General features: G+C 43.3%; 3 protein-coding genes across 4 annotated transcripts; 2 read left to right on the top strand and 1 right to left on the bottom strand.

Annotated features, from left to right (window-relative positions):
- Positions 1 to 1,328: 1,328 nt before the first annotated feature.
- LOC102065394 (putative E3 ubiquitin-protein ligase HERC4) lies at positions 1,329 to 23,038 on the bottom strand. Of its 2 annotated transcripts, none has more exons than XM_074540886.1 (23): positions 22,854 to 23,038; positions 21,042 to 21,174; positions 20,331 to 20,407; positions 19,569 to 19,790; positions 18,731 to 18,822; positions 18,006 to 18,136; positions 17,065 to 17,213; positions 16,671 to 16,750; positions 16,276 to 16,361; positions 15,163 to 15,222; positions 14,516 to 14,618; positions 14,177 to 14,360; positions 13,705 to 13,862; positions 12,521 to 12,616; positions 11,277 to 11,378; positions 11,068 to 11,187; positions 7,001 to 7,141; positions 6,701 to 6,873; positions 5,613 to 5,667; positions 4,685 to 4,761; positions 3,513 to 3,696; positions 3,046 to 3,145; positions 1,329 to 2,527 (listed from the first exon to the last, which is right to left on the bottom strand). In XM_074540886.1, the coding sequence occupies exons 3-23, from the start codon at positions 20,344 to 20,346 to the stop codon at positions 2,313 to 2,315; spliced, it is 2,544 nt and encodes an 847-aa protein (XP_074396987.1). In that variant the 5' UTR covers positions 20,347 to 20,407; positions 21,042 to 21,174; positions 22,854 to 23,038; the 3' UTR covers positions 1,329 to 2,312. The 2 variants fall into 2 exon arrangements, with proteins under 2 accessions (XP_074396987.1, XP_026648184.2); XM_026792383.2 differs by lacking the exon at positions 22,854 to 23,038 and adding an exon at positions 22,692 to 22,809.
- On the top strand, positions 8,452 to 8,963 carry PYURF (PIGY upstream open reading frame). Its single transcript, XM_074540890.1, has 2 exons — positions 8,452 to 8,709; positions 8,822 to 8,963. Exons 1-2 carry the CDS (start codon positions 8,474 to 8,476, stop codon positions 8,961 to 8,963), a joined length of 378 nt encoding a protein of 125 aa, XP_074396991.1. The 5' UTR covers positions 8,452 to 8,473.
- Positions 8,996 to 9,881, top strand: PIGY (phosphatidylinositol glycan anchor biosynthesis class Y). The gene has a single exon (XM_005485362.4). It carries the CDS (start codon positions 8,996 to 8,998, stop codon positions 9,224 to 9,226), a length of 231 nt encoding a protein of 76 aa, XP_005485419.1. The 3' UTR covers positions 9,227 to 9,881.

The following is a 23,038-nucleotide window of genomic DNA, read 5'->3' as shown; positions in this document are numbered from 1 at the left end:
TGATTGCGTAGTCAAGGAGGGGAAGGTACAGACGCAAACAAAAAAAAAATAAAAGAAGAAAATGATGGAGCAAAGCCTAGAATTTGTGTGAGGGAGCCAGGAGTCTCTTGTTGAAACCAGTTTTTAACTGGTTACATTTCAGCTTCCTGGAGAATTTTCAAAGCTGTTCTTGCACTTATCTACAGGTGATGCTCAGCTCAGATGAAGGGCCTAAAAAAATCCTGCTGTGGGTTCGAATATACTTTTGCTGCCTGTGTGAAGCCTTTTGAACTCACAGCTGAATGTGATGCTCACTCATCTTATATTCTCCTGTGTATTTTGTAACAGGCGCTGCTTGAGAAAATGTAGACACAATCCAGTGTCCAAATTAATTTCAGAAAATCAGAGAGGAGTGCACTACTCTGAAAGTCTTTATGTAATGTGTGTATATATATACACACATATATATATAAAAGCAGAGATTATTTGAGGACAACTTAAAAATAGCCTTGAAAGTGACTCTGGGCTTTAATCTCCCATGTGATGTTGCATCATACATGATGAGAAGGAAATACCTCCAGGCTCTAAATAAACCTATTATCATTTAATCTCTAATGGGTTATTTTGAATTCCAAAGAGAATACATCTTTTGTGCACTTGCACAGCACAGAAGATGACTCTGAAGCTTAGAAAACCATAAAAAGGGAAACAACAGCCAGGAGTAGGCTGATGAAGAACAGCAGGCTAAGCTGCCAAAACAGAAATCTGTGGTGGTGTGGCAGCATCAGCTGGATGTGAGATGTGGGCAACACCTTGGGTTTCTGCCAGTTCCCTCTTTCAACAAAAATACACCAGAGTGCTGCCTTCCTCAGATGATGTAAGCATCCCTGTGATGTCCTGTTTGTTCCAGGGGCTGAGGGGGACAGGGGTTAGGTCTGAGCAGGCCATGACCCCTCGCTCCCCTCTGCTGGGAGCTGCCATCCTCTGAAGTCCTATTTCCCCTCTTCCCAACAACACTCCCATGCCATCTGCTTTCCTGTACTGCCCTGGTGCTTGTGGTGAGGGCTTGAATTTTTTTTTTTTTTTTACTGATTACTATACTGTAACTTAAAAGGAAACTTGCCTTTTTTTTTTTTTAAGTAGGTAACAGTGTCATTCTGCATCACACAGGAAAGACTGACTTGTTCAGCATGTGCAATGCATCTCTTTGAAACAAGCTTACATCAGCCTTTGACTCCACTTATGAAGGGCCCCCCTATTCCAAGGAGGACAGACAACACAGACACACTGCCTGCTATGCTTATCCATGTATGCAGATGCACAAGGAAGGAAGAACACAGCTACAGGGGTAAAATTTAATCCTTCATCTTTTAATTTAAGACAGGAAAAGTCTTCTTTACATATGGATGTCCCCTGACACATTTAATGCACCAAAGAGAAGACTGCTGAAAAATAATGGCTGTTGTTTCTCTCCCTCTCTCCACATAGCAAAATAAACAGTAAACACACATCCTGCCTGACATGGTTAATATCCTGCCAGTGCTCTGCACTGTTTTGACAATGAGATTCCTGAAGCCCTGCCAGCCTCATGTCCACAGGGCTCTGTAGGCAGTGCTGTTCTGCAAGCCTAAGATTTTATGATTTAATTGTGAAACATCTCCTTAGAAGTTATAATGAAACATGACAAATATCACAATTATCACACTAAATAACAAAAAATTGTATTATTATAATTCATTAATACAGCTTTTGAAAAAGTCTAGGAATGATCAAATCCTCCTACAAATTTCTCTTAGATAAATCACAGACCATATCCAGGTGAGCACAGACTGCTCCTTCAATTCACAATCTCATTAAATATATTAGTTGCTCCCATGAGAACCCTTAAGTAACACAGATGAAAACCTTACCCCTGCTTTGCTTGCAAGGGTGACTGCTTAGCACATGCTGGTTGTGTGCTTGCTAATGCATAAATGTGCAAATCACAGCATCCCTGCTGCTGCTGGGAGCTCACTGTCCTAACACAACCAGAACAGTGCAGACCCTTGCCTGCACATATATGTAAATATGATTGGTTATCAGCTTGCTTCTCTGAAGTGTGCCAAACAGGATTCTTCTTTCCTAAATTTACAATCTAACTATGAAATGTCTGGTCGAAGCTCAATTTTACAAGCAATGTAAAATCTTAGCAAATACACACACTCAGGTGTTTATAAAGTGCAGTAAAAATAAGACAGGCTAGAAACCAGGAAATTTGAGTTATTAAGAGAAAAAATGGCAAGTGAACAAAGACTCATATTCCTATTTTTGCTTTTAAGTCTTCTATCCCAGAGTTACTCACAGCCAAAACCTTCATTATGCTCTATGGCATAAAGCAACTTCTTTTTGAGTATTTTTTTTCTGCTGTATCTGGGGAGTAACAAAGTCAGGTTGCAAGTAATGACAGAGGGAGAGCTCTCGTCTGGATTTTCTTTTTGAGCATCTGCAATGCAAAATCTGAAAGGTTCCAGTCCATAGCCAGAGATTCGATCAGATCCTGACAAAAAAACTGAAGGAATGAAAATAAGAAAAACAAGAAAAAGTTAGCAAATTAAAAAAAAAAAAAGAAAGCTGAAAGTCATTAAAATAATTAATGTTAATGAAAATCATGAAGGGAAATTAGTGTAAACATACAGATATTTTCCTAAGCTAAGTATTATGCTTTGTAGAATTTGCACCTGAATACAGATTAAAGTCTCTTACTGATTCACAGTAGTTACAAGCCCTCTTCTACTTTCTGTTATAGACTGTGTGGATGAGAAAGGCCAGGCTAGGTCTGACCTTCTACCTTTAAAAAGGATGACACAGCTTCTGCAACCCTTTGAAAAAGGTATACTGCTTACATCAACCCAGTGTGCTCCTTGTGTTATTTTTTTGTGGTTTTCACTAGAAAATGTGGCAGCAGCAGGGGTGAATACATTGAAAAGCTACAATTGGAACTATAGTATAGTATAGTGTAGTATTTAGTATGTATGCTGTGAGGGAAAGAAAAGGGCTATGCAAAGTTTTAAATGCCTGATATATTACCAAGAAACATTTTCTTTTTTTCTTCTGGTAGCTCATGAAACACAGTCCAAAAATTCCTGATGGTTTGGTCTGACTCTGTATACTGTGTGTATCTCACATTCTGTCAAAGAGACAAAAATAAAACAGGCCAGTTAATCCTCAATATTTCCATTTATATTTAAAGCAACATTCTATCTGATAAATTTTATAATCCTGTTCATAGATACTCAAATCCCCTTAACCTCTGGAATCTGCTTGTTCATTTGTTTTTCAGAGATTCAAATGACGATCCCTGAGTTATGGCTTGATACCTATTCCCCTTTATTCTTGTGGCTGACGTAGATGAGAGACAGAACATCAACACAAATCAAAAAAGAGAAACTTCTGGGAGCTTCTGTCCATCTGTTATGCACTCAGTGAAAGAACAGGTCAGAAGTAGTTTATGCTTAGCAGACAGAGCAGAAGAACACTGTGCTTGCATACAATACCTTTTCCAGCAGATGCCAGTCAAACGTTGGCTGTCCCTGGAGAAGAACCTGCAGCTCTTCAGGGAAAAATATCTTCCAATTTCTAGCTGGGCAGCCTCTTAAGAACCCTTGCATAAAGTCCTCAAATGGCTTCTGTACTGATTTATTGAACTTATAATTCACATACAAATCAACATACTCTTTCCTGCAACAGATACCAAATGAGCATTGGTGGTGCTTTTCGAAAAGAAGAATTATAGAGAACTTTCTTCCTTTATTCCATATGACCTGCTGTGGTGTACAGTCAGTCTTCACTGAGACCAGTTGTCACTGGCAATTAGTTATTCACTGAATAAGCTGGGAGCATCTTCACAAATAAAAGAGAATGCTGGCCAGAATGGATTCATTTGGTAACACTCTTTGTACTTCATGTGAATGCTCCAATGAAATCCTCCCAGAAACCTGATTATTTTAAAAGATAGAACCTAGCAGACTTAACTCCCATTGAATGCCCAAGAATTTCCCTGAAATCGAAATAAATATTTGCACAGCTGTTAATCAATAGTTTCACTCTTCTCTCTACTTCAGATGGGAATTTATGTAGTGACATTGTACTGTACAATCAATTCAATGTAAATGCTCTACTTCAAGCTTCTTAAACAGCCCTTTCATGGATCCCTATGGGTCCTCAGGTCATCTGTATAATTCAGGACACAGAATTTCTCTCTGTCCTCTGTGCAGAGATTAATATTGACACAAAGCCTTATTGGTAGATTGCTCCTTCTCCTTTATGTACAAGATACATTCCATATAGGTAACTAAGCAGGAAACATTTTGCTCTTAAAAAACTCCTAAAGAGGTGTACCTATATCTGGATTTTGCAGAAAGACCATCTGGTTTTGCCTGAAAATACTGTTCCAGGTTATTTTTTTACATTTGCCAGGTATCTGTATATGCAGATACCAGAATATCCAAAGATCCCCATGTTATCCACTGCTTGCACAATCTGCTAGTGTTTAGCACATGTGCAGCAAGCACAGCAGGAACAGAAAGTGTACCACCTATGGGACCAAGACCAATGGCACAATACAGAAGTCAATATTTTCTAAAAGTATATGAGGATGGATACAGACATGTTACTTCATACATTTGTAACAATACACCAGGATTAAGAAATATAAAATAAAACTGACCTGTTATCCTCAGTGACAGGAATGTTGGCACCATTTTCTTTAAGTTCAAAAATGTCCGTGGAATCTTCTTCCATTATCTATGCAAATAAATTCAAACATTGGCTGCTGTATCTATATGTGACAGATATATAAGTGCTACATCTCTCATTCCTGAAGGGCTTGACAGGGCACTCTCACTAGTTTGAGTTTACAGACAAGTTGTGTCACTTGCACTGGGACAGTGTCTTGCCCAAGTACCTGTTCCAGATTGCAAAGCAAGATGTGTTCTATTACCATCTGTATGCCAGTTGTCTTTTGTCAAATGGGCAGTTTTCTTTATCTCTTCCACAATCACTCCTCCCTTGGGAGGGGACATCTGCTGATAACAGGCTATTGAATGTCACTGCATGACTGATAAGAACTGTAGCATCCCATTGTGAGATGCTCCGCCCAGAGGGAGGAGCCAAGCATTCCTACCCGGATATAATCTGGAGATTCTGGAATACCAACACAGCTTCTCCACTGGATTTCCCAGAGGAACAGCAGCTGCCTCTTCTTCCACTGGATCTTCAGAGGAAGACTACACGCTTTTTCTACAGGATCCCTGCTCCAGCAGAACCACACCTGACACTCCAGGAGGACTGCAGCCACAATTCCAGTTGGACTGCTACCAGCACCCTGACCTGTTGGGTGTCAGGTTGAGTTCTGACTCTGTCAGTGTTGTTTTAGTGTACTGCATTGTTTATTTTATCCTTTTATTTTCTTCCCTATTAAAGAACTGTTATTTCCTGCTCCCATATTTTTTGCCTGAGAGCCCCTTAATTTAAAATTTATAGCAATTCAGAGGGGTGGGGAGAGTTTACATTCTCCATTTCAGGGGAAGTTCCTGCCTTCCTTAGCAGGCACCTGTCTTTCCAAACCAAGACAGTACCTTAGTGGGATGTCTTACCGTGAAGTTCAAGTCAGAGTCATCACTTTCTCCATTCAAAGTTCTCCGAAGATTCCTGTCCAAACACAAAAGGGATTAAAGAGAGAAGAAATGTGACCTTTCAGTGCACTTGCAAATTCTGCTAAAAAACATCCTTTGACAAGCAGTATTTAAATGCATACATGTACAAAACACCTACACTCACACAGAAACATGATATGTGGCACTGGAATTTCATTATGCTGCTGACATAAGCTGAGCACAAATGCTTCCAGTAAAAAAAGCATTCCCATGCCCTGTATGGACAACTTTACACCAAGTTCAGTGACAACTGGGTTTGGGACCACAGTCTTGCTGCCTCTCTAGACATTATCTAGTGAGGAATTAAGTGTGGAACCGAGGGATGATCTGGGAGAATTGTTTTGGGGTGCAGCACCTTTCCAAGTATTGCAGGCCACCTTGTGTTCCAATTCACTGAGGAACCTCAGTGAATTTAGTACCTTAGGAAGTTAGCACCTCAACACAGTCACTGGGATGGGATTTCATCTTCTTGGTTGTTTGTATCACTTGCCTGGAAGATTGGGCTTCAGGGGCCTAGAAGCATTATGCTGGTGGCAGCAGCACCTTTCCCTCTTATGTCTGCCTGATATCTCCTCTCCCAGTGAATGGAAACTCTGCACAAGGGTTCTCAGAATTTGCAGCATTTTGTAATACTGTACTTGTGCAAGGCAATATTGTGGAAATTGATAATTAGTAAATCAGAAAAAAAGCCCCAACATTAATAATTGAGTCATTAGTTCTTTCAAGTCCAAACTACAGCCCAAAGTGTTTTGAACACTTATATATTCACAGTGTGGACTTAAGCTCTGGTGGGGCAGAGATCTGACACCTTCTAAGTCATGAGGCTTGGCATTTTGTTTTGGCAATGCCAGCCTCTGAGAGCAACATCCATGCCCTGGACAAGGACCTCTTGGAAATCTGTGGCTTCTAGCAGCTTCACAAAGGCAAATGTAGATGCCATGGGTACCCCAAATTCAGGCTCTGGGATCTCCCAGTGCACGATCAAGGCAAGGGACCCAGACAAAGCTTGGGCTGTGCCTGGCACATACCGGCCCAGAGTTGGCAGCAGTTCCTCAAGGTCCTCTAGGGTGGGGGCCAGGCCCAGTAGCTTTTTGTAGAGAGCCCTGGGGAAGGGCAAGGGCATCGTGCGCTGGTTAAACAGGGCCATTCCACACAGTGTCCCAATCAAGAGGAAGATGTCCTCATCCTCACAGCTCGGGGCCTGGTTAGGAACAAGCACACCTGGTTAGGAACGAGCCCACCTGGTTAGGAACGAGCCATGACGAACGAGCCATGACTGCCTTTTCCCATGGCTGGGGCCCCCACCCATCCCCGCAGGGCTGCCTTGCCTGTCTGGGGAACCACACGAGGCCAGAGGTGAAGCGGCAAAACGTGACGGTGCTGGGCTGGCAGAGGGTCCTGGCTGCAACGCTGAACAGCTCCTGGGACACTGCACCTCCGTCCATCCCCTCCTCACCCACAAAGGACACCTGCAAGGGCAGAGACAGCCATAAATAGAGACACTCATATTGCTCACAAAATCAGATTCCTTACCTGTGTAACAAGCCAATAATTGTGTGCAACAAGCCAATAATTACACACCCAAGAGAGAGACACTGATTTTTTATCTCACGGTTGTGCCAACCTGGGTACTCAGTGGTAATCCACAAATCAAGCAACCCCCACCAGACTTTTTGAGCCATTATTTGTAGACAGAAATTCGGAGTTTGTAACTGTCCAAGTCTGTTATGCTTGGTTAGTAATTTCCAAACAAGTTACATAACCCCAGCTGACTTCCACACACCCGCAGGGGAAGGGTCTTCACCTGTGCAGGGGTCTCTTTGCCCTGTGGGTGTGATTTTGACTATTATAATGAACACAGTTCGGCTACAGGCTACATGGACCTTGAGTGTGAAAAATGCATGTGTTTTATTATTGGCTTTTCGCAAATATTAAAATGAATATTATATGTGTTGTCTTAAAAAGTAATGCTATATTAATTCTCTTCAGTACTGTGTTAAATATAGTTTTAGGTTACAAAAATGTTAAAATAGAAACTATGCTATGCAGGATACTTTTTTTTAAGAAAGGACTTGCAGCGAAATAGCAGCCACGGGAGACCTAAATCTTTCAGAGAAAAAGAATTTATTGCCTTCTTATCAGAAGAAACGAAGTTCTTCCCGCCTCGAAGGCGCTGTTAGGATTAAGAGGAAGAAGTTGACGATGACCAGAGAGAATCCTGCGTTTGAATGAGATTTATGCATCATGTATGAGATGTATGAATATGCAACAGGCTATTGCTTTTAAGGGTTAATCCTCTGGTAACGGGTGTCCTTTTTCGGGCTCGTGCTGCCCAGAAAAAGGTACCCGGACATCCGTAACTCTTTGTCTCTATTCTCTCATATTGTCCTAATTCAATTTGTCCAAATTATTATTACTCTAACTGTATTACTATTGTTATAATCATTTTATCACTATTAAACTTCGAAAATTTTCAAAACAAGTGATTGCCGTTTTTCACATTATTTTACCAAGTTAGCAATGTATATACAGACATACATCAACATCTTGATTTACTGCAGCCTTAAGGCTTTTCATTCCCGGATGTCCTTGGCTAGGGAATGCTGCCTGCTGCCTGTTCCACTGACTAGTTCTCCTTCCTTCCTGATTAAGCTTGAAAGTGTACAAAGATCTTACACCGCAAACTATCCCGACTTGACCTGGAACGATTCTACGTTGGGAAACACGCCGGGAGCCCGGCTGAGGGGGCGGGCGGCGGGGCGGTGCCGCTCGGGGCGGGCCGTGCGGCGGAAGCGGCGGCCATGCTGCGCGGCCCGGCCCTGCTGCTGTCGCTGCGGCTGCGAGGGGCAGCCCCGGCCGGCCCCGGGCACCGCCGGCACTGCCACCGTCAGCAGGAGCACCAACGAAGCTCGGGCTCGGGCTCTGGTTCAGACTCGGGCTCCGGCCCAGACTCGGGCTCCGGCTCAGCGCGGCCGCAGCCTCTGGAGCCATCATTGCTGCGCTTCCTGGTGTGCCCGCTCTCCAAGCGGCCGCTGAGGTGAGCATGGGCCGGGGGAGCTGCGCCCGAGCCCCGGGCAAAGCCAGGTTAGTCCCTGCTCCTCACGTTTTCGCTTGGATGTTTCTCCCCCCTCCCCGGCTTGGCTGAGCAGGTACGAAGAATCTACGAACGAGCTCATTAACGAGGAGCTGGGCATCGCGTACCCCATCATCGACGGCATCCCGAACATGGTTCCGGAGGCTGCCAGGAGGACGCACACCAAGGCGCCGGCCGAGGGCTCGGAGCAGCCGTGAGGAGCCGCCGGGCCCGGCCGTACCGGGGCCTGATGGCCGGGGCTGGGCTGCTGCCCTCGCTGCCCACGCTGACTGTGCTCGTTCCCCTGCTGTCCCTGGCAGGCCTGTTCTACTCGGCTAGCGTGGACGAAAACTTCCCCCAGGGCTGCACCAGCACAGCCAGCCTGTGTTTCTACAGCCTCCTCCTTCCCGTTACAGTACCGGTTTATGTGTTCTTTCACCTGTGGACCTGGATGGGGATTAAGCTTTTTAGGCACAACTAGTGCGGTGCCTTTGCTAACCCCTGGGCTTCTCTAAATCAACATAATTTTGTTTAATCTCATCTAGTATTGCAGTTCATTTGAGAGAGTTTCCTTCTGGTACTAGTGACTGGCATCATTTTCCTGGTAGGATCTGGAAATGTATGAAGCAGCAGCCCATTGTTAACTACTGTTAATGCAGATAAAGAGTAGGAGTAAAAAGAAGCACTAATTCCCTCTGTTTTATCCTTTCAAGAGTGCTGTGCATTTGTAGTGGCACTAATTAGAACCTTAGTTTTCATGAGGAAGTACCCTGACTGAATAAACTAAATTAAAATTAAAACATGCAAAGATACGAATCTCTCTTTGAGAGCTTTGGGGGTTTTTAACCAGATGTGTGTGCTGAAATATGTTTGTCTCACTGTCAGAAGAGCAAAAATTAAAATAAATCAGGCTGGCGTTTAATAACAAAACTTGAGATGAATCAAATGAAGACATTTCTTTCTTGAATGATACCCATGTCTGTATGTGCAGTACCTGCAGATCTTTTCTTTCTAGGGCCACTATGAGAATGCCACTTACCAAGTTCTCAATATTGTCTCAAAAACTTTCTAGCAGGACACAGCTATGAAGGGGGCAGGTCAGTGCTACAGTAAAGGTTTCTTTTTTATGTTTTGCATTTCGGTGGTTTGTATTCGCAACACAAAACACATTCATGTCCTTTACCTGCTGAAAAATGCAGAAATGAAGCACCAAGTTGTAAATGCTGCACCAGGCTGTAAGTGTTGTGGGATACTAACAGTGCAGTTGTATTTTTCAGGCTGCTGCTGGGTAAATAATATTGTGATGCACAGTGTGAAAGGCAGTGCTCACGAGGTGTGCCCAAAGGCTGACTTGAGCTAAGGGCAGCTGTTTGTCAGAGCTTGTACAATAGGTGGAGACTTGAAGTCTAGAGGACAGTTCAGAGCACAGCCTGCCTGCCTCTGTAAATAAATGTACCTCTCTCAGCTGGTGTAGTGAGGAACCAGGAAGGAAAGGTAGCTCTGGGAGCCATTGTGAATTTCTCCTAAGTAAACGGGAAAGAAAAGCTTTGACAGCTCTGGGTGGCAAGAGAGCTCACTTGGAAAGCACCAGGGCACCAAGGCCCGTGGTTCCTGTGGCACAGGCGTGGTGCCAGTCTGTGTTAGTGGCAGGCGGGGCACGGGGTCCCTGAGCTGAGCTCTGCTCTGGGCAGTGTCCTGTCCCAGTCAGGTGTCCCTGTCCCAGCCAATGGCTTCTGCAGGGCAGGGCCAGCACCGCCATTCCTGCAGGAAACGCAGCTGCCACAGCCTTCGGGTCTGTGTGGGAGCCACACGCTAAAGGCACATGGAGACAGCAGCACTGTAATCATGCCCATCTCTCTGGCCAGCACTATCCTTCCTTTCCCTTCAGACAGCATCTCCAGGAGAGAAGTGCAATCGTGTGGCTGTGTTGCTTGCTGACCCCTCAGGCTGGTTCCCCAGACCCTGGGGTTTTAATGTACTGATGGAAAGTCTCAAAAGTCAGTCCAGCAGCAGCAGTACTGGACTTTGACAACTGAGCCATTCTATTCCATTACCCCAGTGCAACCTCACAGTAAATAGCACTGCCACTTGCATTTAACTTATGCCAACAAAGCTGCCTGGAATAAGGATGTAAAATACTGCCTCCAGATTTACTCTACACCATCCATGGAACGTGTTTTATAATAATTTGAGGAGCAGTTCTTTGGCGCTATGCTCAGAAGATACTGAAACTCTTGTACCAATATACAGTAACACTGAAAATCAAGGAACACTGCAGCAGGATACTTAAGAGCTAGCAAGTAATACAATTTACTATCTTACCTTTAACATCTTCCTGAAATCTTGGTTTGAGGCGGACTTTAAATTTTCCCATATGTCTTGGAGAAGGCATTGTCTTCTGACGCAGAAATTCCATTGCTCAGGGATCCTTAAAACAGATATCTGGAAAAGGGGCATCCAAGGATTGAAATAATAGTCTGTTAGCAGTGTGTTTATCTCTTATGATAGGTAACAAAATTGCTTGCTCTTACAATAGAGAATCCGGCCAGAGCCATGCATTCTGTAATATGAAGACATATCTTGTTTTCCTTGTTAAAGATGCATGGGTAGTTGGTCAGCGTCTGTGGGACAATCTGAAAGGACAAGGAAGAAAGGAAAAGACATGCTGATTTTCCCTTGTGAAACCAGAGTTTAGGGACATGTCTGCAGGCTGAACTGCCAGTCTGTACCCTGGCAAACTTCTGCATCTCTGGAATGAGCTCTTGTGTGCATGAGCACTGCACTAATAGAGGTTCACATCCTAGAAACAGCTCCTACACACTCCTGTGAGTGAGAAGCAGAGAGAGGTATCTAACCTCTCTGTGCAGACAGACACTTGTCTATAATAGTGCCTCAAGAATAAAACAGAGAGAGTGATTTTAACAGCATCTTCCATAATTCTGCTAAACCAAAATGTCCTGGATACTCAGGTTATGGTATATTGTTTCTAAAAACTGAGTTTATTATATGTAATACCAAAAATAGATACTGGTCTAAAGATAATCTAATTTAAAGTGTTACACCTCCAGTATGATAAGGCACCAACTTCAGGTAACGTCCTAATTGGCTTTTGATTCTATGCTGTTGCTCAAACCTCCTCCTCCTCCGCTCTGGTTAATTGGTACAAAATTGGTACATTAGCAACCCAAGCTTATGCAGGAATTAGGCAGTTGCCCTACAAATTCCAGACAAGCTGCATGAAAGTTTACCTTTTTTTGGCAAAGGAAACCCCTACTATGCACATTTCCATTTCATACTGCTTCCTCTGACACTGACTGCATTTGGTAGCTAATTTTCACTCTGTGTCAAGAAATGCCACAGATTATTTTTTATTATCACGGCTTCATTTTAAGGTGTCAGTACATTGAAATGCTCAATAAGATTTCTAAATAAAAGTTTAAAGATACCTCAAAATATTTATCTTAATAAAATCCAGAGTAACACAAAGTATAGCAACCATCCCTCATGCTTCTATTTCACAGTCATTACTTGTTCAAAGCAAACAAAGCTGCTTAAGATGCTGGAGGGCAGCTCCAACTCTCAGAACCAGGGATCATCTCAGGAAAAGCTCCATTATAGTTGCTGGAATACTGGGATGGTAAAGGGCTTGCATAATTTAGAGCTTTGGAGGACTAGGGAAAATGAAATGCCTTTGAGATGTGCTGGGTTAGTCTCTAGAGCTGACTTCCATATATATATATATATGTTTTGCACTGCTGGTGAGATTTATACTTACTAATATATTGAAGAATGAACATATGTTGATAATCTCTCTCACTTCATGTATGTGGAAGATGCTTTCATGCACTCCAAAACCAGTTCTGGAGTTCACCTGCATTGAAACACGCAATTTATCAGCAGCAGAACTAGTGAGCTGTGTCTGTCTGGCAAGACAGGACTGCCAAGGCTTTCTTCAGAAAGGGTTCTGAGACCTTGCACAGTAGTTACAGGATAAAAGTGCTCAAGCAGCACAGTGCTCCACAGTGAGAAGCCTTAGAAAGCCATGTATAAACTAGCAGGAAAGCAATTTTCATCTACTATTAAGATCTGTTAGCAGGACTCCATCAGAAAAAGTGTATTTCCCTTGGAGTGTCTTTCATATTTCTGCAGTTCCCTACTCATGTTCCTGCTTGTTGCCAGGAAAAGATGCTTGCAGGGGAACAGTGAACATTTAAAGCTCCAAATCATGTAATCACTTACAGAGGAGTGGACCTGCTGCATTTTTTAGTTTATTTATCTGCATAAATACAAATTTGAGAGTCTAAACTTTGAGGCCCAATTCTGCATTCTCAGCCAAAAGGATATTCAAGTCTGAAAAAAATTTAACAAATCTCTCTTAACTTTCATAAACTTTGAACATCTCCACAGGAATGTGGAGAGAAAGTATGGTTTCCAGAAGAACACAGTTATTGCTTCCTTTGTTTCCCTTGTTCATGTACAGCTAAAGGTGTTCTAATGCTGTTGTCCCAGAGAATTTGTCAGCTTAACAGGATCTTAAAGCATCACATAAAGCATCACAGAGCATTTCTGTGGCAGCTACAATGTGCCAAGCAGATAGGTTGTCTTTAACATGCTCTGAGGAATTATTGGGATGAGGGATCTCACCAGCAGAAAGGGGAATAGGCATGTTACATAAAGGACACCATTTCCATAACTGTGTAGGCATCAATGGATGCACTCCTGACACCACTGAGAACATTCTTCCCCCTGCCAGGGCTATAACATGCTTTAGCTCTTCATTTCTACAGAGGTCCAGTTTGGCACAGCTCCAGCAGGACTTCTTCAGAACTGTGCTGGTGTAGAGCCAAAGAGATTCCTGAAGCAGTGTGAAACGCACAGAATTCAACAAGTGAGAGGTACTAAAATACTCTAGACTACATTGAGACACCCTGTCTAATTGGGATCCAAGCACCTTCTCACCTGGTAAAGCATCTGTAGTATTTGCAGAGGCCCAGTTTCAACGTTGTAGAGGCGGCTTAGCCCTGTGGCAAATGACAACAGAATTTCCTGGGAAGCCCTCTGATACAGAATGACCAGCTCCTTGAAAAAGGACGTTTCCAGATTTGACCATAGGCATTCTGTAAAGAAAACAGCTAGTGAGGTCACAGGCAACATACAGATCACTGCAATTTGTGGATGAAGCTGCTTTTTCTCTTTTTATCAAATGAATTGAACAAAAAAATGTTTAAGCTTGCACTACAAAAACTATTAAACTTCAGACAGAATTTTTAAAATTCTTGTGCCTTGCTGCATAGTTCCCATGTTTCTATGTCTATCAAAAGCAATTATTTCAAGCTCTGGAACACATTACATCAGTGATAATAACACTTGTTCTGCAGCAGAAAATGACCAAGAATTTAAATCATTCAGTTCTACCATTACAAAACCCTACCAAGAGTTTGCAGGTCCTCTGGTTGGAGCTTCATGATGGTTTCAGCCAGAACAATCAGAGAAAGGACAGAGCCTTCATCCTCCCCCCTCAGAAGGAAAGGCAAGATCAAGTATACTCTGAAATTTTCTGGTGAGATGGGAGATGAAGACAATGATTCCAGTAAGTTCCTAATCTCCATTTGCACCTTCAGAGGGGAAAAAAAATTAAAAAGAGACAAGGGTTAAAATGCAATTGTGTTTTGCCAAAGTAATTAGGTTGGCATGAAATTCTTAAGTTTCATGCACAAATCCAAAGCTCCTCAGTATCTGTGTAGTGAGCATCCTTATATCAAATCCTTACCTCCTGGTAGACTGTTTGGTTTTTACTGATCTTCTCATAAAAACGTTTCACTTCTGACATGTCTACGCCTGAGACTTCTTTGGAAGTTTTGAAATGTTTGTCCCTATCACAACATAAAAAAAAGAACACTAATTTTTCTACTGAATAATGAAGCATTGTGATAACAGAAAATACTTGGAAAGTTCAGCCCCAGTTCCTGTGGGTATAATTTCATGTGTTCTAAGAAGATAGACAACACAAGCCACTGTTTTGTGACTTGATTAACATCCTGTCCTTTCTGTCTTGTGTGGCTGTGAACTATTAATGGTAGATTCCTGTATTTCACCCTAAAATGACTTCCACTTCAGTGCCAGAAGGAGCTGTTAAGGATCCTCCTTCAAGACCTATAATATTGCCTGGGGGGATTATCATCATCTGCCAAATATCACTAAAGGATAATCTTCTAAAATGTGAGTTTCTCTAGCACATTTCAGTAGGACCAGGGCTATAAAAATCTTAATATTAGTTTGAGCTTTGAAAACGAAAAGCTTGCTTCTTGCAAATTCAGATAAAACAAATATTTTCTGCATATGTGACCTAAAATGACACTTTCTAGTCAGTTTACAAGCAGCCAATATATTCTTTATGTCTAAGTCAGTGTATGCTACCTTTTGTCCAGGAAGCTTCCATTGATGCAAGCCTCAGATGAAAAGATCAGTCTGATATTCCTGATAGTAAAAAAACCAAAAAATTAGTCCTTTCAACTTCAGGTTTTTAACTCTGAAAGAACAAAAACCATGTACAATGGTGTCTGCACCTGACCACACAAAACTTTTCTTAGCACCACTCCCCTGTCAGTGTTGCAGAAGATGTTGTACTCAAGGAGTCAGAGATCTTTGCAAGCCACCTCTGCTCTCCTGGGCCTTGTAAGGGAACCCTGCTCAAGGTTCTGCCCCAGTGCTCCATTCTGGTGAGTGTTATCATGGAGATTCTTCTCCTCACAGGTAAGAACATTAGCTGCTTTTGTTTGTTATGCAAAATAAAAGGCACTGCAACATGGGAGGGAGGAGAATCCCCTCCACGGACAGGATCTTTATAGCACGTGGAGGGAAAATCCATCAGGCTATCAATTTACTGCTGCACAAAAGCTGGGCTCCCAGAACCTGAATGAACATCAGACTTATTAACTCCCAGTATTCCTGGTTCTGTTCTTATTGGAGCAGCTATTTTATCAAGCAATTTGCTGTCAGGCCTCTCCTACTGAGATCTGGAAAGAACCCCCTCTTTCACCCTCTCAGCCACCACTTTTCACATGGTCCAAACTGTTGCAAACATGGTTAGGGAAACATTTAGTTCCAAGTTAGCCAAGCTTTCAAAATGCTCAAAACCAGCAGCTGGAGCCAGACTTTCTCAAAGAAAATAACCTCCCACATAAAACCTGTGAAAGACTGTAAGTGTAAGGCATCCCACAGTGGTATGTACATATTGCTTTTGAAAATGGGTAATTAAAGAAGTGACCACTAATTTTTAAATGCTGGCACAGCATTCCAGTTTGGGTACTCAGATTAGGCTTTTGCCATAAGGCCTTGGTCTGCAGGCAGGGTTTTTCACTGATTTAACTTGTCAGCTCCTCATGAACTTTGTGCCAAGGTACAAGACTGTGCCTTCGCTAAATTCTTGAACAACAGTTCCTACAATAGCCTCCAAAGAATAATAGAAGAGAAAGTCATGCAACAGGGTAAAAACCACAAACAAACCCAAACAGCAAGTTTCTGATTTACCTTTTTATACTATTACATTTAGAATTAGAAATCCATGCATCCACTTCTTTATCATTCAGAGTGGCAATTCCATTCAAATACAAATTCTGTGTGAAATACATGAAAACATTGACAAAATTTAAATTGTAGCAGATGGGATTTTTTTTTTCAATCCAATCATAACAAGATTTCAGCCTAAGTATGAACAAATTAATGGTCATCCAGCATGATCCAGATGCATTAACCACAGAACATATATAATTGCAATACAAGTTAGTCTGTAGGTAAAGCACAGAAAAATCAGCAATAGACACATATAAAACTGAAGTGCTACAAGCATGTTGGAAAATCCAAATGTTTCCATCAGTAATGTGGACAGTGGTAAAATCAGAAGCTATGATCAAATGTGCACATACCTTGTTCCCCTCCTTGCAACGGGCAAAACTTCTGTATACTCCTGCAGTAATTTTAATCCCCTTTTTTGACGCACCCTTTTCTGTGAAAGAACAAAAAGATTGTTGTAGGAATATTTGAAGGGACAGTCACTGTCTTCAGAGAGTTAAGTGCACAAAAGTGGAACAATTAAAAACACCCTTCAGATAGTAGTTATCTGTTGAAAGTTTGATTCTATGAGGCCATTACCCATGATAACCAAGCATCAAATGGAATAACTCTTGTTAGAATTTGTTGGGATGGCTAAGCAAGGATGAGACATAATGTTTGCCTTTCAGTGTAAACATGAAATCAAGAAAGCAAACATCTCCATGGAAGAAATAAATACAGATTGTATACATATGCAGTGGTCATTACTCTGGCAGGATTTTCCAGTATCCACTGGTGAATCGATGGGAAGTGGTATCAACTGTTTGGGCTTCCGCTCATCTTCCAGTTGTCCTTCATCATCAGAGCCAAAGAAATAGAATTTATCCAAGGAATGGACATAGACCAGGGTGTGTTGTCTGTTCAGGGGAAAGAAAAAGTCATAGTAAGTGAAAACCACAGGGCAAAGCAGAATAAAATTTATAAATTTATAAATTTCTCAGAATGTATACCTGAAGCTTGTCTTCAAAAGTCCTGACAGTCCAGATAAAGAGTCCCTTTAACCACAGTGTTACAACTCTTCATTGCATAAACATTCAGCAATAAAGACACACATGGACTCAGATTTCCTATACTATCCTCTAATGTTTGTGATTTATCTGAGTTTCACATACAAAAATAGTTACACCAGGCTTGCTTCACGCCCTTCCATTCTCAAACATGCAGTTTCTGTGCTGCTGAGCCTGATACCAAGCCCAGGTGAGTTGTCAGCAGACTTTTTCTGGCCAAGTTCCAGAAGGGCAAAGTGAAACTGGGGAATTATCACTGCTCTTCAATTCTTATTAAGAACTAACCAGTTTATCAGTCTGGTTGGGAATCCAGTGACTCTCCTGATGCAGGCTTTTGACAATCCTTTGCCCTTTGGAACCCAGTACAAACTCAGTATATTGTTTATTGAAAGAGAAAAAGACCAAGGGCTTCTCTGGTGGCTTTTGTAGTTCTCTCCCACTGCTCACCAGGACTGAGGGTGCTGCTCTCACTGGGGCTCTGGCAGCAGGGTGCCTTATACTTGAACAGTGGATGGATATCCTGACAGTGCTGAGCTATTGTGATACAGGTATTTGAACATCCTGGTGACCCCCTTCCCTACTGTTCTTCAGTGATTCCCCAAAGGCATTGACCTCAGAAGACAAGTCATTGGCACATCCCACCTGCCACAGTCAATGTGTGAAACCCTTGCTCCCCACAGCTCAGCCACCACTCGAGGCAGGAGTTCATTCTGGGTGGAGTTGTGACCCAGCTGGCCACACCCTCCTGCTCCAAAGGTGCACACCAGCCCCTCCTTGAAACGAAGAAACAAACAGGATCACTGTATTATTAACAACAATCAAATGATCACAACCAAGAATGAGGGCTAGCAAAACACAACATCTTATGTGGAACTTAATTCAAAACATCTCTGATTCAAACATGAGGAGGGTTCACTTTGCATCAAGTCAGATCACACACTGGAAAATCCAAATAATTTAGCTCGTGAGAAAATCAATTTAACTTTTGAGAATAACTCCCTCTTGCTTAACAATTTTACTTGTATGAGTAAACCCTAGTGAATTAGATGTCATTCACATCTTCTGAAGTCCCCAATGTAATATAAAAACAAAATCATAAAGTGCTGGGAGTTGAACTGCACCCCTTTGCCTCAGGATTCCCATTCACCATATCCCTGCCAAAGGTTGGATGCAGGTGACAGGAATATGAGAAAAGACCAGTTTTTCAATAGCTCAGATAACATCCCTTGGGGATCACCTTCAGGCTTAGGTGGAAGCAGGCATTACCATCCCAATTTCTCCATGCTTTCTCTTTCCTTCATCTTTTAGCAGTGTATCTTTTCTCACAAGGTGAGGTCTCAGATGCTGATTTTCCATTTCAGACTCACCTTGGAGAGAACTGCAGTGTGATCTGCCCCACATGAGATAAACACAGTCTTCCAGTGCTCGAAAGCTCCAACATAGGTTGGGCAGTCCCTGTCTGGAAAAAAGATAATACTGCTAAATTCAAGGAGTACCAGAGGGTCTCATATACAGAAAAGTTAGAAGACAGGAGGACTGAGTGTTTTTCAGCCCTCTCTTACAGCAACTAATGTAATTACACCTTGGGTTTGTGTCGTTTTCCCTCCAGTATAACATATTCTTTCTCATAACGTTCTGTGTTTTTCATATTACTTTATTTTCATTTACTTTGGTGTGAAACAAAATGCAGTACTTCCATATCTACTTGCCAAATGGTACTTGGCTTCAAAGTATGACTCTCAAGGGTGTGGACACATTCAGATTACATGTTCTGTCTGTCTGTCAACTCTTCTCTAGCATGCTAAGTTTGAAGACAAGAGGTGATTTAAATTCTTCTCTCACTTTGTGTTTGCAGAGAATTAAAGAGGATTAAAAAACATAAAATTAATTTCTTTCATGCAAGACTTCCTGGAGAAGAGGAGACAGGAGTGGAAATAGATGTATAAGACCTCAGACGTTTTAAGAGCCCACACTATCCTATTAGCCCACACAAAATGATTGCAAGTTGTCTGTAGAAAAACAACCACTAAATACATCATTCCTGCATGAATTTCCTGGTCAGGAAACAAAGAACATCTCCAGATGTTATTTTCTTCAAAAGACTTTACTGCCTACCACTGCTTCACAGGAGCTTGACAATAGTGAGGAACAATTTGGGGGGCTCACTGATGAGGAAAACACCCTCCTGGTGCTCTCCTTCCTTACCTTTGGTGTCTCCGAGTCCCAGCTGTCCAAAACTGTTCTTTCCCCAGGAGAACACAGCTCCAGAGAGTGACACACATGTGCTGTGAGCTCCTCCAGCCGCAATTTGAGCAAGTGGGATGCCCTTCAGTCTTTCCACCAGCTGTGGTTTGGGAGTAAGCGTGGTGTGGCTCCCCACTCCAAGCTGTCCGTGGATGTTCTGTCCCCAGGTGAAGAGCTCACCCCCTTCACACACAGAACAAAAGAAAACAGCTCAGCCTCACTGCTTCCCTTCAGTATTTGCATTTTGGGAGTTAGAGCAACACTCAGTGTTGTTTTCAGGGACCTAGCTCCAAGGCAAGAACATCATGTGTGCCCAAATTAGTTTTCTTCTGACCTCTTTGGGACAGTCCCATGTTGCCATGTGACTCAGCACAGCAAGAAAAAAGGTCCCTAAAGTCATACCTGCTAGAAGCTCCCTACCAGAAAGGTGTTGCAACCTAAGAATAAGTAGGTCTGGTGACTGCAGAGTGGGGCAGCCACGTCTGCTCTCCACAACACACTTTTGTGGAGGGGCAGTGCTCAGGGACTGGAGACAGACAGAGAGAGGTGCAGGTCCTTGGGTGCTGGGAGGAAGGAGCAGCACTGACAGCCAGTGCACTTTGTGTCCCCATGTGCTCATTACTCTACAGTGGTGTCACCTACTACTGCAAGTAGCAGAAACATTGCCTTCTCAGAGCAAGTGTGACTCCTGTTTGGAGGAAAAGTGTTCTTGAAAGAGGCTACCTCTGGATAATGCCATGGCATGCTGGTCTCCACATGCTATTTGAACAATAATTCGGTTTTCCAGTTCTTTCACCAGCCTGCAAAAATAAGGAAACAAAAATCAAAATAAATAGGTGCTGTGCTGTGAGACAAAGTAAAGGACAAAGAGTGTCTGCTCACCAAGCCCTAGCAGGAAATATGTGGAAAAAAAATACAGGTCACCTGTAAGCTGATTGACCCTTCTCTTATGCTGACCTGACTTCACTGTGGTTTGCTCCACAAGAAGCTGGAAAAGAACCATGCTCAGCCTGATTCTGTTATCTTGCCCTGGGCAAGAAATATCACACAGCAAACTTCTGGGACATTTGTAGATGGTGGTTACCCTGACAGCTTCTTCAGAATGTGGTAAGGTTCAGATATGCTTGTGTCTTTCACCTGCAGTTTTGCCAAGCCATGGGTGATTCACAAGGCATCTGTATTGCTCTGGTATGTTCCACTGACCCTTACTAAGTTTGAGAGAAACCTTTCTCATGTACATCCCAAGCAGCTCAGATCTTGGTATCATCCTCAAAATCTGCACTTCTGGCTGGGTTAAAAAGGAGATAGTACTAGGAAGGTACGTGTTCCAGTTCTCTCTCTACAACAGGAAGTCAAACTCTTGGATATTACCGTGGGGAAAAGCAGGCTGCATTTTCTGCCCATCCACACCTCCACCCTGTGAAAGCTTCTTACCTTGATTCAGGGCAGTTTCCTGAATCTTTAGCCCAGTGTTCAGAAAGTTTCCCGCTGGGGGAGAGAATGAGTTTATGTGTTCCATCATAGTTTGAGCAGCACACCTCCTCGTTCCTCTGTGACTGTGCGCTCTCTGCAGGACACACACAGACAGACAGACAGACAGTCATGCCATGGCAGCAGGCACCTTAACCACCTTGGCCCCCTTCCCAAGATCTCAGTGTGCTACTGCTTTCAGCAAGAGTTTCTGCTTCTCAGGAGGAAGTGAGACAAGCCTTTGTGTCTTATTTTCTCAGGCCCTTAGGGTTTCAGTGTCCTGCCCACCCTCTGGCTTGTTTCATGCTGGATGACTCCTCACCAAAGGACCTTTCTCTATTTCCTAGGCTGCTGTGCCACCAGCTCCCAAGACAACCAGTGAAACATCAGCAGAAGCACAGTCTGTTGCTCCTGTACACCTGTGGAGACTGTCTGATGGAGACAAAGCACTTCCTGAGGCACCTGGCCACCCCAGACTTGTCACAGCCTTGGGGACTGGATACCTTCAAGTCAAGCACTTTACAAGGTGCTGGAGAAGCAATGATAGAAAATTCATTCATTGCTTCTTTACAGCAGAAGGCTGAAAAATGTGTATTTTATGATTGGCTTTTCGCAAATATTAAAATGAATATTATATGTGTTGTGTTAGAAAGTAACGCTGTATTCATTTTCTTAAATAATGTGTCAAATACAGTTTTAGATTATAAAAAATGTTAAAATAGAAACTATGCTATGTAGGATACTTTTTCTAAAGAAAGGACTTGCAGCAAAATAGCAGCCACAGGAGACCTAAATCTTTCAGAGAAAAAGAATTTATTGCCTTCTTATCAGAAGAAACGAAGTTCTTCCTGCCTCAAAGGCGCTGTTAGGATTCAGAGGAAGAAGCTGACGATGACCAGAGAGAATCCTGTGTTTGAATGGGATTTATGCATCATGTATGAAGTGTATGAATATGCAACAGACTGTTGTTTTTAAGGATTAATCCTCTGGTAACAGGTGTTCTTTTTTGGGCTCGTGCTGCCCAGAAAAAGGTACCCGGACGTCTGTAACTCTTTCTCTATTCTCTCATATTGTCCTAATTCAATTTGTCCAAATTATTATTACTCTAATTGTATTACTATTTTTATAACCATTTTATTACTATTAAACTTTGAAAATTTTAAACACAAGTGACTGGCGTTTTTCACAAGAACGAAGTACTTCTTGTCTACAGCTGAAGGGCTGCAGATGCTGCTCTCCAGACCTAGAGGCACCAGGCACTGATTTACTCGCATGTAACACTGCTCCAGCACAAGTGTCTGAGCCCCAGGATGTCCAAGAGTGAAAGGCGGTCATCAGCAAAGCCTGCCCTGATTTACCTAACACCTCTGGAGACTCGCTGCCCACCCCTCTCACACATCAGACATGGAACTAGAGAGGAAAACCCCCTGTCCATTCCCCGGCACGCTCTCCCTCCTTCCAGTCCCGCGCCCTAGGACAGCTCTAAGCCCCTCACTCCCCGTTCCCGAGGGGCTGCCCAGCAGATTGCGGCACTTCCAGCGCTTCCACCCGCACGGAGCCATCTCGGGGGTCTCCCAGCGCCCTCCCCACCGCGCCGCTGCCGCCGGTCCGTACCGTCCGGTCCGCGCCCCCGACTCCGCGGCCGCCGCCGCCTCCCCGCCATCCCTCGGCGCCGACAGCTCGGGAGTGCCCCGGCAGCGCCGAGCCGGGGAAATGGAAACCGAAACTCATTGGGGCTGCGGCAGCGGGAGGAGCGGTGGGAGGGATGCCCGATACCTGGGAGCCCCGAGCTGGGAAACTCCGACTCCTGCGGTGATAAGGCGTGGGCTATTGAGCTCCGGTGGGTTCCCGGCTCTCCTCAGCCTGCTGCTGCTGCTGCTGCCCCGGTGGGAGGAGAGGGCAAAGCATCAGGCGGTGGAGGGATGCCGGGGTCTTCCATGTGCAGAAGGCGCTTTCTGACT

The sequence above is a fragment of the Zonotrichia albicollis genome, chromosome 5, assembly GCF_047830755.1.
Source record: "Zonotrichia albicollis isolate bZonAlb1 chromosome 5, bZonAlb1.hap1, whole genome shotgun sequence".
NCBI lineage: Eukaryota > Metazoa > Chordata > Aves > Passeriformes > Passerellidae > Zonotrichia > Zonotrichia albicollis.
This window is presented reverse-complemented; position numbering and strand designations above follow the sequence as displayed.